Source organism: Linepithema humile, chromosome 5 (genome assembly GCF_040581485.1).
Source record: "Linepithema humile isolate Giens D197 chromosome 5, Lhum_UNIL_v1.0, whole genome shotgun sequence".
NCBI lineage: Eukaryota > Metazoa > Arthropoda > Insecta > Hymenoptera > Formicidae > Linepithema > Linepithema humile.
The window spans coordinates 26,341,734-26,363,320 of record NC_090132.1 but is presented as its reverse complement, the minus strand read 5'-3'; the positions used below and the strand labels follow the sequence as shown (position 1 = coordinate 26,363,320).

Genomic DNA, 21,587 nt, shown 5'->3' with positions numbered 1-21,587 from the left:
AACCATTAGATACTAGGTAGTATGTTCCAGGGTGTGTTTACATGGCTGGTGTAACATGAACACGACCCATTTTCGATTTAGATCACGCTGACACGCTCATCGAGAGGCTGCTGTTCGTGGCTCGCGCGAGAGAGAAGTCATTTAGCTCTGCAGAGCGCAATTAGAGATCCTTTATGCAATGTCAAGCGCTCCGTTATACGCTAGTTACGGACAATGAGTACGTACGAATTACCACGAATGGATTCGTTCACCGTTCATTAAAGCTACCGGCAGTAAGCGGGAATGTTCAAGTCGAGCGGCTTTCCGCTGCTTTCTCAGACACACCGCGGTGCGTGCCGGCAGCGGAATTTTACATAAAACTTAACGTAAAGACTTATTCCACATATTCGATAAAAATATATTATTCAAAACAAGTTGACAAGTTGCATGAAATAGAATAATAAATAAAAAATGAGAAAGAAAGGTAGAAAAACTTAATTATCGGAATGTTTTTTGCTTCGCGTAAGACATGTAGAAAAAAACGGCGAAACGAGAGCTTGCGGAATATTCACATTAATATTCGCGATTATAAAGAACGATGCTCCGTCCAATCACGATGGACGCGATATCACGTTTCAGATGTGTAACATGTGCACTCATGCGGTATGCATATATCGAGAAGATGAGTTCGCCACCCGCGAAAGGGAGAGTGAAAAATGTGCGGACTCATTTGTCCGGCTAGCCTTGACAGTAATTCTATCCGTATATTTTATCGACGTCTAACGATGTCGGATGATATAACAAATATCCGGTTTGTTTCTGTCGGACGATCGAACGACGAAAGACACTTCGCTTTCGCGACAAAAGACCCATCGTCGCTCATTAAGCATGCACGGCCGTGTTTGCAAGTTAAAGAACGCTGTGCGTGTTGTCTTTCATTTTTACAATTAATATGGAAAGATTCTACAGGAAGGCGGCGTAATTTATGCGGCATCGACAAGTTTCAGTTACGATATTCTATTTTAAATTTGACTTGTTGATCGTTGATTATCGAGAAATGTCACTCGAGATACTCGCAGGCGGAAGTCAATGCATTTTTCTACATTCTTAATTTGAAAATGTAATATATGATATTATTATGTGGTTTTCCTAGTAATTCAAGCAAAAGAAAATATCCATAACAAGTAAAATCTTGGAATATAATAATTGTTCTAAGAGAGATTGAAAAAAGAAAAGACAGAGAAAGAGAGAGGGAGAGAGAGATATCAGACAAAAAATTAAATTTTTATCAGATAATATTTTTTGCACAGTATAGTTGTTCGAAGTGTTAATTTTGCCTTGTTGCTTTTGTGCAAATGCGGTTACACGATCATAGAAAAACTTAATAGCATGGGTATAGAATGCTATTCGCGACTATTGCAAGTTGATTGTACACATTATGGGGAGCATTATCACTGCAATGATTCATGTTTGCCTCAATACATAACGAACGGATGTCTGATTATGCCCCACTCTTCCCAGCCACTGCTCTATAATTTAGTATTAGCACAAACGTAGTTCTCATCTTATATCGGCGTTGCAACACAATTTTCAATTGTTAAAGCAAAGTAAGATTATCATTTCCTTCAGCAGCTATATGTTCAGAAATATACGTCATGAATATGTCGATAGATTGACAATTTCGTCGAGCGTGATTTCGACCAAAACCAAGTTGCCGTGTCACGACAAGAGTAGAGTATCTTTAAACTCTCTGCACTTGCAGGAGAGAAAAAATATTGCGTAAAAAACAGAAGAGGAACAAAAAAAAAAAAAAAAAAACTGTGAAAGTGTGAGGAACAAACGCGAAAATCATATCTGTCACATCAATCGAGAATACGCGATCTGATATTGACAGTCGCGCGAAGAGACGAAATCGAACGAGAAAAAAAAATGATATATCACAAATGCGCTCATCATAAGCAAATGTAATGCGTACTGGCCATATCTGGCGGTGGTTGAGCGCAGAGCAAAATGCGTAAAATGAGCTTTTCAGCCAGAGGTTTTGACAACGGAGGCGGAAGGAACACGGGCGAGACCGGCCTGAGGATTCCACCTCCACCACCGTCGTGTTGCCTACTGTCACGAGAGAAGCACCTCAGTTACACGCCACGGGGTTGAGAAAGCGGACGCGTTCATTCGGCGCTCCGGTTCGACGCTTTACGCGCGTGTCGTAAAAAAAAAAAGAGGTCCCCCGTTCAACCCATGCTCGTGTCCGAGCTAAATTAATACTGAATAAATATTTATCCCGTAACGCGCCGTAACGCGATGATCGATATGCCATTATTCATGTGTACGCGACTTTTCCCGCCTTTTTGTTAACGCGGTGGACGCGGTGCGTACGCGACGGAGATGGCATGTGCGACAAGGCCGCGGAGCTGGCAATTGTTAATTAAGCTGCGATATTAAAATTAACACGCGCGCTTTCCGATAGAGGAATTTTCGACTTTGGGAATGTAATATATCACCGCTGTGTTTTAAATTTGACTTCCCTTCTTTGTTTACCTGCAGCTGTCTTATTTCTTTGAATCGATCTAATTATAAGGTAATAGATCGATAACAGTGATGCGAAGCGTGGTGTGCGAGACGAAATCGACTTCTTCGCTTCACTCCGCAGCGACGTGACATTGTGCCCGTGAATTTGCGTGACACAGAACACAGTCCCCCATTATTAAATGATATCGCGCGGAAATTCATCTTACGCGCTCGCGTAACTCGCTCCTCTATAAGTAATGAGCGGAAAACCCAGCGATTGTTAGCGTATCACGCGACAAGTGAGCGACCGGTCAATCGATCGTTTGTTTGTCGTTCGTTTCTCGAAAGCAAGCAGAAGTGATCGACACGCAGGGATACGCGAAAACGACAGAACCGCATTAAGTTAAAGAAACAAAGATTAGTTACATAAAGGGAACAACAAATCATTCACGAAAGAAGGACAGGCGAGAGGCGAGCCGGACGTAAATGGTGATGCGTAGACGGAGACGTTCACGTAAGTTTCATGCACGAAATTGGCAGTGGAACGTTTTCATAATATTCTTCCGGAATGTTTGTAACGAGACGACTCTGATTCTGATACAATGTTGCGCTATAAACAAATTCTGTTAAAGAATTCTGTCGGACGCGTCGTAACAAGTAATAGTCCTCTTCTTAAGCCATGTTATCGCGCGCTTGATGATGAAATCCGCCACTTATGCAATCTTCGGAGAATAAATTAATTGTATGTTCAATGAATGCCAAATAAAAATAGAACATACAAATTTAGAATATAAAAATTTAATAAAAATACAGTAAAGAAATTTATTAAAATTAAAATATAATTAAACTGAAAAGAGTCCCGTATTTTTTTTTTGCGTGGGATGTCTTTAGATCTTTAAAAAAATGTTATTAATATTATAGATAATTTTATTGGTATAAAGATTTTTTAATTATTTTTTGAACTCCGAAACTAGATTTCAAAAGACTATTATTCTCCGATTCGAAAAATTTCATTCTTCTGACATAAATATAATGAACACACGTGCCGAAGCGCCCGCTCGATTCCTTTTTCAATTACAATCGTTAATTAGAAAGAGCAATTAGAAAGACAAGATAATGAAAAAAAAATTATAAAATATTTAAGAAATGTCGGAAATTCTCAAAGAACCTACGATTTACGCATTTACGAGGCTCAATCACAGTCCGATTGATTCTATATCGCAGTGCAGTGCCATGCTTTGAGATCCAAAGGTAACGACGAGGATTATATGTCGTGTCATCCGCTTGCATCCTTGACGACGCCAATAAGACCGCGTCCTCCGCCGGGTTGACGGTCGCGATGGGACTTTCATCGAATACGACCAACTCGTCGTTTGATGTCTTGAATCATTCCATCCCAACGAACGTGTCGTTCGTGGAGACGGAGCTGAATCTACCGTACACCGTCTGCGAGATCCTGGTGGCGATCTGCGCCGTCTTCGGCAACGGCCTGGTGATCATCGTCTTCAGCAAGGAACGGAAGCTACGCAGACGCACCAACTACTACATCGTCTCATTGGCCGCGGCCGATCTCCTGGTCGGACTGTTCGCGATCCCGTTCGCGATCCTCGCGAGCATCGGCCTGCCGACGAATTTGCACGCCTGCCTGTTCACCGTCTCGGTCCTCGTCGTCCTGTGCACCATCAGCATTTTCTGCCTGGTGGCGGTGTCCGTCGATCGTTACTGGGCGATACTGCATCCCATGAGATACTCGCGCACGGTGCGCACTAAAACTGCCATAGGTGAGGAATACTCTTCGCATCCGTCGTCCTTAAGTCGTTAAGTTGATACCCGATATCGGGCGCTCATGTCTCGAGATTAATGGTAGGCGATCCACACGCGTTAATCCAAGGCATGTTTTCTCATCCCCGTGGAAACTCAATCGCGCGGCGTAATGATTACGCAATTACGGGAATTGATTTCGTTTTCTTTTTTTCTGTTTCCATCATTTTCATTATCTTTGTTTTTCGTTAATCAAGTCGGCATTCGAATAACGAGTAAAAATTGCTGATAGCGATCGACAGTTTGAATTAAATAAATCGATTCTAGTAATTTGCTACCGATTAGATTAGTTGTATCTATAGTATATTTATAGTATTAACGAGAAAGAATAACGATCAAAGGTAGCTCTTTGATCAAAGGTAGCTCTTAGCGACGTTGATGTAACCGATTTCTCAACGTACTGGATGATGCAAGCAAAACTTACCAAACTTTTTCGTTATTTAGTAGCCAAGTAATTTGTGTGAGATAGTAAGCGTAGCGAGATAATTTGAAATAGTGTGCGTATTAGTTATTCGAATACAAACTTGATTAGCGAAAAACAAAAATAGAGAATAAAATCAATTCTCCTAATTGCGTAACAATTACGTCGCGAGAAATGCGAAAACAGATTAATTTTTTTTTCGAACGAATTTATCAGTCTTATAGATTTCCCTCGGAAACAAAATACCTGTTTTCGCACAAATTAATCGGTCACAAATTGAATGAAACGGTTTCTTCGCTCCATCCTGTGTTTAAATGCAATTTCTAACACTTAATAACACGATAAAAGCGTGTAGTTAACAAGTATGGCTCTCTGGAGCATTTAAGTAATAGAAATTATGAGCGCCCATAGCATTTAGTTGTTCAATTGCAGAGTTGTTCAGTTAAGGGCCAGTCACAAAGGAAGCTCTAGGTCGAATCTTTAGACACGTTATTAACTATGTCGACGTTAATGAAAGGGACAAGAAGCTTTGCGAGATGCGATACACTAGCCTCAATTTCGAACACGTGCACGGACGTAAGGACACAAACACGACAAGCCAGTGATTACGCAGCATTGTCTGCGTAATCCGCGATTCGTGCCGCATTCTTATATCGTATGACGTCATGTTGCACGTCACATCAGCTATTTGTTAAGCACATGCATGCGTCAATTAATACAAAACATGTAAAATAGTTGTAAAACGATATACGGCATTGAAATCTCCGCACAATTCTCTTCAATTCTATTATACATCGATGCGGAGAGCTTTTGCAACCACCGATACGCAGATTTTAATCGTTTCGCGATAGTTTGAGCGAAAGCACGCTTCTAAACAAAAGAAACTCTGCATGAAAGCATAGATTATTCAATTAAATGTAACTTCATCATACAAGAGCAATATAAGCGAATAATTCTAAACTTTTATATACATCCTACTTTCAGAAATAATAAATAAAAGCGTTTACTAATATTCTTAATAATAATATAACGGATAATAGTAATGTTTGATATTAAATAGTTATTAAGTATATAAATGCATTCAAGTTCGATCAATAACTGTTAAAGCGATTCTTGGCTAAAAAAAATGTCTCGCTAAAGACGAAAGAATTGAAAAAATAATAAAAAACTGGAACGTTTTCTAAATATTATTACCATTTGCGAACCACTCGAACCTAATTTAAAATTTGTCACGTAGAGATAAGCTTCTAAAAATATTCCGGAACGTCAGTTCCTGTATAGCCGTACTCGGATAACGCGCATTTCCCAACGGAGGGCCACTTTTGATGAATAACGAGCAAATCGATAAGAAACCACATGTCTCGGTCTATCGCACAAAATGACGTCAGTGCTAATCACGATGAATGGCCGATAGGTAAACGAATACGAGAAGCGCGAGCAAGTCATTATTCGAATCAAGCTGAGCGTACATAGTCGGCGCGACGACGCGACGACGACGCGACGACGGCATCGATTCATTGACAAAGCGACGGTATTCCGGAAAACAAATCGGTCAGTGAGATTTAAACGAAAATTAAAATAAAAAACAATCGGTTTCAGGTATAATATGCGTGTGTTGGATAGCGGGTACTCTGGTGGGCTTTCTGCCGCTCTTCGGATGGAACGCCGGCGAGACCAGCGACCACCGGTGCATGTTCACGAAGGTGATGGATTACGACTATCTCGTGTTCTTGTACTTTGCCACCATCATCTGTCCGGCTCTGCTGATCGCGGCGTTCTACGCCCACATATATCGGGTTATCGTGAAGCAGGTCAGTCGTACGAAAGAGGCCGAGCGCCGACACGACGGCGCGACGCGGAAAATAGCCAAAGAGTGTAACGACGGTTGTAGTTACAGCAAATCGTCACGGTGGACCCCGGCACCCGCGGCGGTGGTGCGGTTCGCCGTTTCGGCGGTCTGCATTTCGGCGATCATCACCAGACCGGGACGATGCTGCGTGTGCTCGGCGCGGCGCGCAAACGGGAGGTCAAGGCCACGCAGAATCTCTCGCGCATCGTCCTCTTCTTCATCGTCTGCTGGTTCCCGCTCTACACGATTAACTGCGTGATGGCTTTCTGCCCGCAATGCGAGGTGAATGACTTCTTCCTCAATTTCTGCATCATCCTCTCGCACATCAATTCGGTCGGCAATCCGCTGCTCTATGCGTATCACCTCAAGGACTTTCGCGCCGCGCTCAAGAACTTCGTGTGGCGGCTGCTCTTCCCGAACAGCGACGTCAAATCCAGCGTGATCAGCGTGATCCACGATCGGGGATCCCTCGCCGGATCGCAGAGACAATTTACGGCCTCCCAGAGGCGATTCAGCGGCTTTCCTCAGTCGAGAAGTCAAAGACCGAGTCTGCTACGTCAGGTGCGTTTCATTATATATTTAACTAAGTGTTCTGTGTATTTTTTTTATCGCTCTAATTGTTCCTAAAAAATCAAAAATTATTATAATCAACTTGCAAGCTTAACTAAATTTGTCGGGTAATCAAATTTGAAATTATCAACAACAGAAACAATTATAAGATAACTAAATTACAATTTTTTCTTTCGCATTTACTCGATTCGATTTATCCTTTCGTTCGATTTACGATCTATTTCGTTCCGTTGGATATTGCAGGTGATCGACGACAGAAGACTAAGCAGCGCGTATGCGGAAAGGCGCGTTTCATCGATACGGGAGAAGGAGCCGCGGCAAAACGCTGCAGCAGACGTCGGCACCGTGGTCGGAAGCGCGATCCCAATTAACAATTCCGCGCCGACCAAGGACCGGGTAAACGAAGAAGAAGTGGTGAGCGACGGCGATACCGTCGACTGGAACGGCGATGCAACTGACGGCGGAACTTGCTCGATGGAGCTACAAACGTACAAGTTGCTGGCGTCGCTCCTGCCGGCCGAGGAGCACAGCGTCGAGGAAACCCCGCCTGTATCGACTTTTGTGATCGAGGTCGACGTGGTGAATCATGCCACTCCCGATCACCTTCGTCTGGCTCTAGAGGAGTCTCGAGACAGAATCGACGTAGCAGGCGGATAACCGTGAAGAATAAAACAACCGTACTTGCTCGTACGTGAAAAAAAAAGGAACATTTGCAATCTTTAAAAATGCGACGAAATATTTATAGAAGAACATGTATATTTTTTTCTTATTTTTGCTATCAAGATCTCTGTTGCTCGAATTATTATATTATTAATTATGTACTGAGTGTGCCATATAGCATACGTCACATGTGTTTAGTGTAAGTTTCAATTGTTAGAATAAGTTACGTTAAAACAGAACAACAGTGATATATTCGAGCTTCGAACAAAAAGACAAAGTGATAAACAAAGTGGTACGTCTAATCTTTTAATCATGTATTATATATATAAATAAAATACTAAGACGAACGGAACGAAATATTCGGAAATCCACACGAAAATTTAAGGACATCACCGAGAAAAGGAAAAAGAATTTCTTGAATGTCTAGTCATTTTAAGTATGCAATGCTATATAATTTAGGATTTACGAAGAATTGCGGAGTAATTAATGCCGAGGAGGACAATATACTTGATTACAGAACCTGTTATTAAAAGCTGACCAAAACACGCTATCGCGACCAGCTCTCGCTGGTCACCGACAGTGAAACAGAAGTGCATGAAATGAATTCGGAAAAAAAATCGAATTACACGAACAGTGACGCAGATACTGTAAAAAATATTTTCCTTAATTAACAAGCTGCTCCGGGAAATTATCTTGCGGTATCTCCTTCTATATACTTAATGTTGTAAAATAAAACGGTGCATATTACACTTGTCTTCGCGTGTATTCTTAAAGTAGAGCATTTGCACATTACTTGTGCAGCTCTCGTGCGTTATGTCGTTAAGATAAATGTAGTGATCATGCAATTCTTTTTCTCTTCCTTTATATCCTCTATAAACAGGGTATTTAAGTGCATTTACCGCTGATAGTGATATAATACTCTTTTAAAATTAATAATAAATTAATAACCTTTCAATATAATTAAAATAATAGATTTAATTAATAAGAATCTCAAGATGTGAATAATTTTTTAGCTCTTATTAAAATATAATGGACTTGTGAATGGCAAACTGTGGAAATTTTTCAGAAATGCAATTTTGAAACAACAAAATCTCGCTCTCTGATCAATTGAATTTGAACGTTATTCTTTTCAATAAAATTTTTACTACATACATATGATTTAAGAAAGTAAAGTATTTAATTGAACTTTGACAGACAACAGAGTTATTTCAGTCCTTAACGAGAAGTTTCTGTTTGTTCACAACTCTCACAAATGCCAAATGATTTAGATACGCATGTTCTCTTTCTCGAAGTACGAGCAGTATATTTATTATTAATAAAAATTGCGATCTTATTAAATTAATGAATGTTATGTAAATGAATGTAAGTGCAATGAATTTTATACTTATAGTCATTCCCTCGTCTCCCTGTCATTCGTGTTTACTATTTATTTATTATAGTGTTAATTACGGTTCAATCTCTGCAGAATCTTGTCATTTTAGAGATTAAGAACATTCCTGTTATAACAAATCTTAAATTTTATCGAATTTTGAAACATTCCATCGATTGAACGAGAAATAAATGAATCGAGAAGAGCACGTTATTACGCTATTGTGCATGCAAATTCCTAACATTAGTGTATATAGATACTCTGTGTATTGTTGCAAGTAAAATTAATGTCATTAAAGCTTCATATATGTAATATATGTGTTTAACATTTATTGTTATATCCCAAACTCATAGTACGCGGATATTCTTTACAAATTTTTTAATAGATATTTGTTTTATAAAGTTAAGATACCCCCCCACATTTGTATAAGAACTGCATTTTTTAAATATCTTTTCCGCTTAAGATTAATTAACATTATAATAATTAGCATGTAATTCAATAAAATAATGCAGAGTTTTTTGTATTAAATATTTTCTCAGCGATATAATAAAGTATATATTAAAACAATGCTTTTATGTAAAACAGTGTATTCTTTTAATAATGTCAACAATTTTTCAAAAATATTACTAAACTCGACGGCTGAAATATAATATTGACTGTTGCCGTTAGATGACGTTTGAGAGCTTCGTGGTTTTTATCCTTGACACCGCGAATGCGAACCATTGCGAACACGTTCGTCGGTGTTCGTCGATTCGGTCAGTTCAGTGCTTTGAGTTTTCGTAGTGACTTGTTATTCACGATAATTCGATGCATATGAGTACGTCGATTATCATGCGATGACGTCTTTCAACTATCTTTGTAGAATTGTCAGTAAGTGTAATGAAATATCGATCATGCGTGAAGTCAGTTGTGATTGTTACCGGTTCTTTAGTTTCCAGTGATTGTTTTCTAACTAATAACACAAGTCGACACAAGTAATCATTTTGTTTTTGTTCGATATCCATTGAGCAATAGACAGAATAATATTTTGTGCAATTGCAATGTGTACAATTGTATTTTGAGACTCATAGTCGATTAATTAATAAATAATTATAGAAAAGAAATGGATGGAAAAAACTGTCATACACATTTTACAAAGTAGTATCTTGTTAATTGTTTTTTAAATTTTGTTTCTATTTGTTTTATCTCATAAAAGTGTGTATATCTATCTCATTTTAAATACAAGTGTAAGAAAGAGCACTTGATAAACCTAATATTACAGAATATTCTGCATACTCATGATGTACCAATATTGACATAACCTTTTTGAAATGGAATACAATTTAACAAGGAAAAATTACTTGGTGCTATTTTAATGTAAATGATCAAGTGTCATTTATCGCATATGACTCATTATATATGCATCACTTTTTTATGACATTTTATTGGTACCGGATGATAGTTTTTCACTATCAATGATTTTTAGAAATGTTTTTATTATATGATTAAGCAACTCTTATCTTGCAAAGATATGAATCAGGTCAAAGTCAACAAGTCAAACATTTCATTATAAGTATCTTATAAAATGTATCTTATAAATGATTATTTTGTTAATATATTTTCATTTAATGTGCTTTTAAAGATTAAAATTTCTTTTATAACTGCATTGTATAATTGTGTTTTTTATATCAGAAAAATAAAATCAGATAAGGTAGAAGAATAACAAAATTAATTTATTTTAATTTGGGATATAGAAAATGTTCCCAAAATATTAAGCCACATGAGATAAAATGTACAACTTTCAATGTTCAACTTTCAACTCATGTTAAGAACTTTGCAGATATTTGATGTAATATGATACTTTTTGATACAATTAGTAGAATACATTGGTAAAATTTGGCAAAACATTTTAAGAACACTATTTAATTTTGTTATGCACAAGAGATAGACACTTTAAATTTCAATCTACCCTGTACATGCAACTGAAGATAGTAATTTAAGAGTTATTCTTTGTACTAATTTTGGATATAATTTTTTTCAGGAAAGCAGCAATTTTTGCAATCTTACCCTGCACATATATACAAAGGTCTGCGTATTTTCTTTCGACATGAATCGAGTTTTGTACCTAAGAAAGTACTCATTGTTGCAAAACTGTCAAGATATCACTTTGAAAGATTACGAGAACCTGAGCTCAATGAATACCAATTGAAGTTGAAGCTGATAGAAAAAGGCTCTAATTATGATGCTATGCTTGCCAGTCACTTGGCCACTAAGACCGTGGAAAAACAAGTAACTCAGATTTTGCGGGAAATGAACATGGAGTATAAAGTAATAGATAGGTAAACTCAAATTTTTAGTAAAAATATATATATATATATATATAATATGATTAGCATGCAAAATTTATATATTAAATATTTATCGTAAAATAAATGTATGTTATATCTAAATATATCACACTTCTATCTTCAGAACAACTTTAGACCAGTCACATTTCACATGGGCGGATTTAATCCTTCCGATTGGTGGTGATGGAACATTTCTCTTAGCCTCAAATTTGATATTTGATAATAAAAAACCGATAATGGGCATTAATTCGTATCCGGAAAAATCAGAGGGCTATCTTCTGTTATCGGAAAAATATACGAGGAACATACCAGAAATCTTCAAAAGACTAAAAGCGGGACATTACAGTGTACTTATGAGAAGAAGAATCCGAATTACTTTGAAAGGAGAAGGAATATGGGAATCTCCTTTTCATTTGCATGAGAAAGGACGCGTTACTGGTGGTGAGAGGCACGTCATATTAATATTATGATTAAATATACATTTCTTCGATTGCAAACTTTACTAGCAATAATTTATATATACTTTTGGACTTACATTTAGTCTGTATTTCTTTTCTTCAGTGCCAATTTTGATCATCATGAGTCTATTACTTATAGGTTTTACATAAATGAGAATGTTGAAGATTGCAAACATAATGAACTACCAAAAGAAAGGCGTTTACCTTGGCTGGCACTTAATGAAGTGAGTTTATCAATGTTCCTCGATATACATACATGCGTTAAAAATTCAATAATGTGACTTACCCTTTTATATGTATCTTAGGTCTGATTTTTGTTGCTAGGTTTACTTGGGGGAAACAATGTCAGCACGGACGAGTTCTTTGCTCATAAAGTTGGATGAGGAGCAAAAATATCACAAGGTAAAAGGATCTGGGTTATGCGTGAGCACTGGGACTGGGTCCACGTCTTGGTATAAATCTATAAACAGTGTAAGTGATCAAACTGTGCGAGAGATATTAAGTCTCATTGATGCCAAGCGGCAATTCACAAATGACGAAATTGAAAGGATCTGTTCAATTTTCAATGGAAGCTTACGATATGATGCTGGTATGTATCATAAATTATTGTATTATATCCTTAAAGTAAGGATATTGGTCTAAATACAGTTATTTATTTACAGATGATCCTAAATTATGTTATTCCATAAGAGATCTCATAGTCACTGATGCAATGCCTGTTCCAAAGTGCACGCATCCTCGCGGTTTCTGCAGAAAGATCACTGTGAGATCTCAGTGTTACGATGCAGGTCTAGTTCTCGATGGAGGAATAGCAGTACCCTTCAACTTCGGTACCATTGCGGAAATAGAGAGTTTTCCTGAAGACTCTTTGCGAACTATTACTCTTCCCGACTGAATTGACAGTTTAAATTGGGACAATTCACGTAAGATTTCGTGATATAAGTAGGAATTTTTATTATGGAAATATCATTCCAACATTTTTTATAAAAATTTCTATGATAGAGAAATATTTAGGATATAATGCAGTGTATATTAAGAAAAATGTTTATTGGGAACAGTGTGGAATTATGTGCCTATATGAATGCAAAGTACTGTCGCATTTTATAAGCCAACCTTATATTTTTAATATTATAAATTGCTTTTGATCAATAGGTCCATTTCCGCAATAAGTAAATGTAATTACGCTATTATTAATTTTTAAATATATTTTTAGGATATATTAATATATTAATTCATATTAATATATATCAATAGATATATATTAATTCATAAATGTATATAAATAAAAATTATACAACGTATTTTTATCATTGCATTAATGATTTATATTTTTGTCATTAAAACGTATTTTTTGAGAAATTTTATATATTACATAAAATATTTCATCATTATTTATATATTTTTGAGATTATATGATGATAAAAAATAATATTGTAAAAACGAGATTTACAATAGCATAGGAATATGCAACTGTCAAATTGTCAACAACGGTTTTTTTAATGCTTTGAAGTGCTTTCAAACAACAGTTGTTAAATCAGTTGCTCCGAAACGCTTGTCTCGTGACAAACCGTCATGATGTACGAGAATCTAGATGCGCATGTCTAAATACAGGTGTAAATTGTACTTTATGCGTATTAGAGTATATTCATAAGAAAATGCATAAGAGAATGGACCAGTCCATTTTCTTATGTATATGCTTATGCATTGTGCAAAATTGTCTGAATACACTTTTATCACGTACTGAATTGTGAAGTACTTAACTTCTAACTTCAGACTGCTTTACATATGAACTCATATGACGCCGAGAAACGTCATTGTTCCTTGTTTATATTCGACATTATTAGAATACAGTGTACGCGCATTTTGTGTCAATGGAGAAACGTGCAACACGATGAACATCGTTTTCTTAGACGACTCGGCTACGTAGCCACATTTATGAAAATTTCTAGTTATAAAAAGGTAAGAAATAGTAAGAACTTCAGCGGAAATGACCGGCCACGATATATTGTATTGTCTTTCATTTTTGTGTTTTTTTTATTTGGAGCAAATGTAAATTTTGATCTGTCGAAGATATGTGAGATTCTTTTGTCGATTCTTTTAGCTCGGCTATCCGTCGCTTCGACAAATAGGTGATTGTGTTAAGGGTTTTGAGGTTAGAATGTTTAATTAACCTTTGTGACCACATCGCGCGTCAATCTAAACATGGAATCCTATGAATCTCTTCAATGAATTTATGTTGAACAGATTCGATAAAACAATATATTTATATTATGTAAATTTAATAATAGTCTCTTTGTTTTTTAAGAAATAATTTTTATATAGAATTAAATAAAAAGTCAGATATTTTTAATATTTTAAAGTCAATTAGTGGCAATCTTATAAAATTTATAATTAATTTACAATTGAAATATTAAATGTATCACATTTTTGCGGAAAAAAGCCATATACAGCGATAACAATTTCATCATAATCTGCTGCGGCGATACGTTATCAAATATCAATAATTTCATTTAATAAAATTGTCCAAAGGAAATAGCATTGAGACATATATGTGTTATTACATTTATGGCCATTGCATTGTTTTTTTATATCAGTACAATGATTCACTAATTATCTTATCATTGTGTGTCGTTAAATATTTAAGTTATATACGAAATAATTATAATCCTTTGATGATTCATAAACTTTAACAAATCAATTAGTTTATTATTTAAAATTATTATATAAAAACGCCATAATACAAACTTATAAAAATGAACTCTAAAAAGCTCTGAAAAGAAATTGGTCGACAATAAGATAGAGATTTTTTGTAAAAAGCATTCTAAAGAACAATTAAAATTTAGAAATCTATAAATGTATATATATAAATATATAGATTTTTTAAATTATTTAAATTTTACGAAAATTATATTCTTTATATCTGTTTCATGTTTTCAAATAATATTTTGAGTAAAATAATTTTTTTTAATTGAAAATAGATTTAGCAATTATTTAGCAAAAAATTAAGTATAATTCAAGTTGCAAAACCGCTTTCTTCAGTTATATATCTTGCAATAAACGTGCTTCCTGCCATATTGCGATATCAAGTGTGATATAAGATCGCAGTATTTTGTTGCATAAACATTTGCGTAAATATAGTAGTGTGCATATGTGTGTCGAAGATTTGCAATATGCTTTTATATGAATCACATACTTGCTCAAAAGATGGATAAATGAGTAAAATTGCTAAAATAAAAAATAATTTTATATGTAATAAATAGAATAGTGCCCGTTAATTGTTACAATTGTTAACGTGCTTGTACATGCGTTGAAATCGTGGCATAACTTATCGTATGCATAAATACATATTCTTATCATGTTCCCACGGCATAGATTTTTTTTTATCATATGCATATTATCATTGCTGATTTGCAATAGTTGCAGCGGATTGAAGCAATTGCAAGAAATACTGATTTCTCGGAATATTGTTTCAATGATTTTTTTGTCAGAAAGTTAATTTATCTGTTATATCTAAAGATTATTTATATAAAACCGCTACTTCTTTTAGTGTCAAAATAAATAACGGATCTGTAGTATATATTATACAAAAAATATCTTACGTCGCTGCTTATTCATGTGGGCAACTGTGATCAATTTATCGTAAGTAACATAAAAGTTCACCTAATTATCGATAACATGTTACACAATCTAGCGTGTGCATTCACAATTATTTTTGCAACACTTGTTGATCCCAAACATACTCATGTTATTGTTATTAAGTTCATTTGTTTTATTTGCGTATTTTCGCGTTTTCTGCATTTGAAATGGAATAGATATATATTCCAACTTTAGAAGAAAAAAAAAACTTCCAACTTTAGAAGAAGAAAAGAAAATATATAGAAATACTAATAAAAGTATTTTTTTGCAGGTCGACGTTACGACGACGACATTAAAAGTGTATCGGAAGGATGACAGAAGATGAGAGGCAAATTAGAATGGCCGCTGAGGCCATATTAAGCGGCTCGATCAACTCGCAAAGAAGTTCACTTACCCAGCATAGCATGACACGAACGCCGGATATCGTCCTCAGTGAGGACCTGATCGCAGGAGCGAGACACAACGGCAGAATGTCGAACGTCAGACGTTTCTTTTGTCTTTTCATTACCTTTGATCTTCTTCTTACATTCCTGATGTGGCTCATTTGCACAATGGTATGTTGACCCAATTGCATCTGAAACACGAATAAATTCACATAGATTAAAAAAATTGATTTTGTCTGAAATACAAGCAATTTTTTATTTTTGTAATGCACATGGTTTCTTTGCACGAACGAAACATTATCTTTTATTGCATATTTTTATTTTGATTTTTGCAATAGATATTTTTCATTTTCATATGCACATTTTTATTCATATACATTTTTACTTCACACTTTAACTTCACATTTTTTACTTCAATTGAGCACTTTGCAAAATATTTAACTGATATATTAAATATTTAACTTATATATTATTTATTGGTCACAAAAATACATTTGTACATCTTCATAAGAAATTCAAAGAATTTTTATCAGGAATGACCAGATGACCTGTCATGCATCTCTTTCTCGCTAAAAGTCTAATTTACATATTATCTACCAATGAGTAATATTTATGTAGGGAAGCATGATAATAACAATCTTATGTTTACAGTCTGTATACTATAACCCGAAGTTCAAAAATAACTTGTTTTAATTACTTCTTTGAATTTATTGAGGAAACGTTTTCATATTTTTTATTTGAATATTTGATTGAATAAATTATGCAAAAACACATTTAAGAAATTTAAAAAAAAGCTTATGAATGCTTTGTTTTACATTTGCAGATTGCAGGCGAAAATTTAAATACAGCTTTTGTAAATCAGGTGGTACACTATCATATAAAGACGTCTTTGTTTGACATTGTGGTAAGTACATTGTATCGTTTATTGGCAATGAGCTTAATAACGAAATGACGACGTTCGTCGTAATATTTTATTATTCATTGGGAGCAGAGATTTTACGGATTTCATCTTCTCAGATGGCAGCGATTTGCAGGTTCACGGTCTTGTTGCTCTTTTATGCGTTGCTGTATCTAAATCACTGGATCATTGTAGCTGTGAGTACATTTCTAATATTCATACAAATTAAATCTTTCCGCGAGAAAAATATTTATAATGAATAAATAATAGGACAAAAAGTAAAATAGGTATATTCTGATTCCCAACTATATTTATATAATATTATTTTTAATAAATTTGTGATATATGAAAATATATTTCAAGTTTTTTTTGTGTTTTATAGATATCAACTGCTACATCGTGTGCCTTTTTAATTGCTAAAGTCTTTCTTTTTGACGTAAGTGTTTTTGAAAGATGGACATATTCTCTTTATTAACTTAATCGACTTAATTCATTTAATTTAATTCATCTAATGTATCACGTTTTTCAGTGGACATCAGCTAACCAACCAGTATTCCAAGTTTTGCTGATTCTAACATCTTTTGTACTAGCGTGGGCAGAGGCTTGGTTCTTTGATTTCCGCGTGATACCTCAAGAAACTCAAGCGAGAAATTGGATTCGAAGTAAAACTCTCTCATTTTTTAAATCGTTAAGTTAATAAATGACAAGAAGAGTTATTATGTAATAAAGCTAAACAAACTAATCAAAAAATAAAATTTACAGATTTTCCAGATACAGAGAGAACTCCACTATTACAAAACATCGTTACCGAATCACGACAATATGCAGCAAATGCAGATCATATGGGTACATTTTTCACACCTGTGGACTCTTCTGATGACGAAGATGTCTCTAGGAAACATGAGGGTTCGAGGAGACTTTCCAAATCCAACGAATTATTTACGTCTATAGCGAAACTTACGCCCGATAAGGTTAGGATCTTATATTTGCTCCTATTCTAACATTTTAAAACAATTAAATTTTTAATTACAATAGTTAATTAGCTACTTTGTTTTTTTAGATTGATGAATATAAAATGAAGGCGTCTAAGTTGTTGCAAAATTGTCATAACCTGTTGACATCGAAGGAATGGAAGATTGAAACAGTAACAATCGATGGTGATGAAATATCTTACATGCAATTGCCACCAGAATTGAAACCAGATGGAAAGGCCATGAAAATCACAGTATGTCGTATAATCTTCAAATGAAATAAAAGTGGAAAAGTTTTATAAATAATTACAATGATTTAATCATTATTTTAGGGCATTATCGATGCACCTGCTAGCATATTAATCGACTGGTTGTTCGATGATATTGAGGAATTTCCTTCGTGGAATAAGCTCGTGACAGAATCAGTAAAACTACAGGTAAATTTTTGACACATTGCTCTGACGTTTGCCTATTCTTATAATTTGTTGCATTAACAGAAAATTATAATTATATATTAACAGAGTATCGACGAAAACACGGATATAGTTTATCAAATAACAAGCTCTCTTGGTGGTGGCCTCATTACTGCGCGAGATTTCGTTAATTTGAGGCATCGTAAGAAATGTGACAATTATTATATCACCGGTGGTGTATCGGTTCCTGCGGTATTAGTTCAGACTCGTCCAAACGTGACCAGGTGAGAGAGCTTACATCTTTCAATATATATATGTATGTATAAAAATAAAAAAAAATTGATTATGATTTTAAATTTTTTTCAAGGGGTGAAAATGGCATCAGCTGTTTCGCAGCAGAGGATTTATCCGATGAAGCTATTAGTAAGTGTCGCTTCACCTGGATACTAAATATGAATTTGAAAGGCTGGATACCGCAAACAGTTGTAGACAGATCTATGTCTACTGGTTTAATAGATTTTATGACAAACTTAAGAAAACATTTGACCGATTTGGAGAAGCCGTTAATGTAGTACAGTGTCGCTCGGTGGAGCCGATAAATTGCATCAGCTTCTGTGGACTATTCTAATTTATTTTAAGAAAAAAGGAATGCTGATAATTATAACGGAGAAAATGTCCAGCTATAATTGTGAGTAAATTATTCTCGTCAATTTAGCTTTATAAAAATTTTACCCATAACTGCGATATATGGATATTGTCTATACATTGTATAATTTTATTTTACAAATTATATGTTATTTTTTCTCAAAAGATTTTTATTTCTAACTATGATAAACATAGTAAAGAGTGATATGTATCACTCTATTATAAATTTTTTGTTTTTTTTGTTCTTTTTTTTTTAAATAAAGTATCTTGTTTAATAATAATTAAAAAATATATATTATATGTTTTTGTAAGTGCCTACGAATATTCGGTTAAGTGCATCTTTCGACGTACAGTGTATATATAGTGTAACGTAAATATATGACAAACGTACGCGTTTAATGCGCACATTTATCACGCGTCTGCTATTCATCCACGAGAGAATGAAAACATGATGTTCAAAGGATAATATGTAGAACATCATGTATTAATAATTTTTTATCGTAAATCATATTTATATTCTTTAGAGAATTCTTCTTCGCTTCCTTTAATTGCGCGAGCCTAATATATTGATGCTGTACATGTGCATTTAAATGAAGCATGCAGACATTGAATGAATGTTTCAGAGATTATCGCCCTTCAAATGTAAATTATTACGCATTTGATTAATTTTGTAAGATTGATGAAACGCACATTATATTTTAATAATACATTGAATCGAGTGCGCTATATTTTCTTGAAAATTACGATAAATATAGATTATATTTGCATATATTTATCATCGGCAAACTTTCTTCGATCAGTTGTCGTTAAACATTTAGCAATTTAATATGATGCGGAATGATCGCGTGGTCCGACGTGCACATAGTATGATTGTGCAATTTTTGGTGATGTGATATATCTATACGGGGGTGAGATAGTGAAGGGAGGTTTACGAACGCGCTTCCAAGTTCGAAGAACCATCTGCGCTATTTATGTTATCTGGGTGTACTTGTTGACTGAATTAATGCTATTAATTATATTTGTGATCAACATATGCAATTTTGTTATCCGGTATGAGATAACAAGGGGAATGTTTTTGAATGACTGAGTAATAACAATTACCTAGAAAAGAACAGAGGTTAGTGCAACCATGTTGATCTTTATTGACATTTCTTTCAAATTGAACTGCATTCACAGCTGAGGAAACAGAAATTGGCCTATTTAAATAAAGAAAGTAAAAGCATAAACGTAGATAATTATATGATTTGTTGAAAAATACATGAATTAGTCAGAAAGTCAATTTTGATTGCTGTATTTATATGTACATATGAATAAAATATTGTGAAAAGAGCTGTCAATGAGATTGGAATAGACGTCACGATAAAGTTACCTTTAAGCCGTTCGATGTATAATAATGTGTCATTCTAGATTTTATACAGCATGTCTTTGGCGTCCGCATGATGAAACGGCGTCTCGTCATTTTTAAATTTCTGTTTGTTATGACTGTTATTGTTAAAAAGAGTGTATGAATTTGATATATGACTGTATCGCATTGCAGAGCAAATGCGACGGAGCATGCGTGTACTAGACATTTTATATAAAAAAAAAGATTTAGGCAGAACTTCGTTTTATATGTTCGTAATATTGTACACATCAAAATGGGGACACTTGTATTATCGTTTTGTATGTGTCGTCTATCATTTACATCACTTGCGCGTATTTTCTCCTACATATCTTTCTGGAGATGTAGGATGCGTGATTCAATACTGTGTTAAATAGATCAACGATATGTTTAAACCAGATAGAATAACCGAAGATGATTTTATAAATCTGGTCTGGATTCGGATGTAAAAATATATTCCAGCTTTAAGTCAATAAATGCGAGAAAAAGATCTTCTTATTTTCCTCGACGCGTAAGCTTTCCTATCCTACGTTCGTATAAAGACATAATAGCTCTAATTTTGTGATCCGGTTAGTTTTGCTTTTGTGATCGCGCAAAGCCCGGCCGCTTTCCTCGGCGCATTAATTATTAATCACCGATCGGCTAAACGCGTTCAAATATATGTGCGGCAAGAGTATGCGGTATGCGAGAATGGAGATTAATGATAAAACGGATAGAGGCGGTAATTGCGGTAAATCTGTGCACTCTAGTACGCATTAATTAACATGATTATATGACTATGCATATCGATATTGCATCGCAATTACGTTAGGAGAATAATTAAGTTCGTTGTATCATATTCTGCATGTCAAAGTGTATCAAAGGAAAGAATTTTTTATTGAATATATAAATATATTGTAGCGTCGACAAAATTATATAATTAAAGTGTAGCAGATTAATTTGACGCGGTGGTTATAGAAATATTAATAATAAACAAAAGCCCCAAGAAACATTTATTTATAACGTTGGAGAAATAGAAGGAAACTAACAGGATAAAAATAAAACAATTTTCAAAAATCACATGTGTTAGATGTTACGAAATATAATTTTTTTATCGAAATTTATTAATCTGAAATTGTTGATTTTTACTTGTTTCAATTGGCAGAGAATATCTTAGTTTTTGATACATGATCTTTGGATATGTCACAAATATCATCTTCATTATAGAATATTTGTTATTTTTAATAAAAAAAAAAAGATTAAATATACCGACAATAAAGATTTCAACAAGTAATATTTTCCTAATAATGTTCATT

General features: G+C 34.7%; 3 protein-coding genes across 7 annotated transcripts; all 3 read left to right on the top strand.

Moving 5' to 3' along the window:
* The first annotated feature begins 375 nt into the window (after positions 1–375).
* LOC105671009 (adenosine receptor A2b-like) lies at positions 376–8,158 on the top strand. Of its 2 annotated transcripts, none has more exons than XM_067355023.1 (5): positions 376–3,004; positions 3,715–4,271; positions 6,332–6,543; positions 6,630–7,142; positions 7,395–8,158. In XM_067355023.1, the coding sequence occupies exons 2-5, from the start codon at positions 3,830–3,832 to the stop codon at positions 7,806–7,808; spliced, it is 1,581 nt and encodes a 526-aa protein (XP_067211124.1). In that variant the 5' UTR covers positions 376–3,004; positions 3,715–3,829; the 3' UTR covers positions 7,809–8,158. The 2 variants fall into 2 exon arrangements, with proteins under 2 accessions (XP_067211124.1, XP_012220247.2); XM_012364824.2 differs by having other exon boundaries at positions 377–3,004; positions 6,624–7,142.
* Positions 8,159–9,873: 1,715 nt separating this feature from the next.
* Positions 9,874–13,266, top strand: Nadk2 (NAD kinase 2, mitochondrial). 3 transcript variants are annotated; one of them, XM_012364830.2, is made up of 6 exons: positions 9,874–10,050; positions 11,201–11,498; positions 11,632–11,955; positions 12,105–12,189; positions 12,290–12,554; positions 12,628–13,266. In XM_012364830.2, exons 1-6 carry the CDS (start codon positions 10,017–10,019, stop codon positions 12,858–12,860), a joined length of 1,239 nt encoding a protein of 412 aa, XP_012220253.1. In that variant the 5' UTR covers positions 9,874–10,016; the 3' UTR covers positions 12,861–13,266. The 3 variants fall into 3 exon arrangements, with proteins under 3 accessions (XP_012220253.1, XP_012220250.1, XP_012220251.1); XM_012364827.2 differs by having other exon boundaries at positions 12,069–12,189; XM_012364828.2 differs by lacking the exon at positions 9,874–10,050 and adding an exon at positions 10,189–10,317 and having other exon boundaries at positions 12,069–12,189.
* Positions 13,267–13,713: 447 nt separating this feature from the next.
* Start1 (Steroidogenic acute regulatory protein-like) lies at positions 13,714–20,782 on the top strand. 2 transcript variants are annotated; one of them, XM_012364825.2, is made up of 12 exons: positions 13,714–13,924; positions 15,513–15,604; positions 15,873–16,155; positions 16,808–16,888; positions 17,002–17,079; positions 17,265–17,318; positions 17,412–17,544; positions 17,645–17,853; positions 17,943–18,107; positions 18,186–18,290; positions 18,375–18,550; positions 18,634–20,782. In XM_012364825.2, the coding sequence occupies exons 3-12, from the start codon at positions 15,913–15,915 to the stop codon at positions 18,836–18,838; spliced, it is 1,449 nt and encodes a 482-aa protein (XP_012220248.1). In that variant the 5' UTR covers positions 13,714–13,924; positions 15,513–15,604; positions 15,873–15,912; the 3' UTR covers positions 18,839–20,782. The 2 variants fall into 2 exon arrangements, with proteins under 2 accessions (XP_012220248.1, XP_012220249.1); XM_012364826.2 differs by lacking the exon at positions 15,513–15,604.
* Positions 20,783–21,587: the final 805 nt, after the last annotated feature.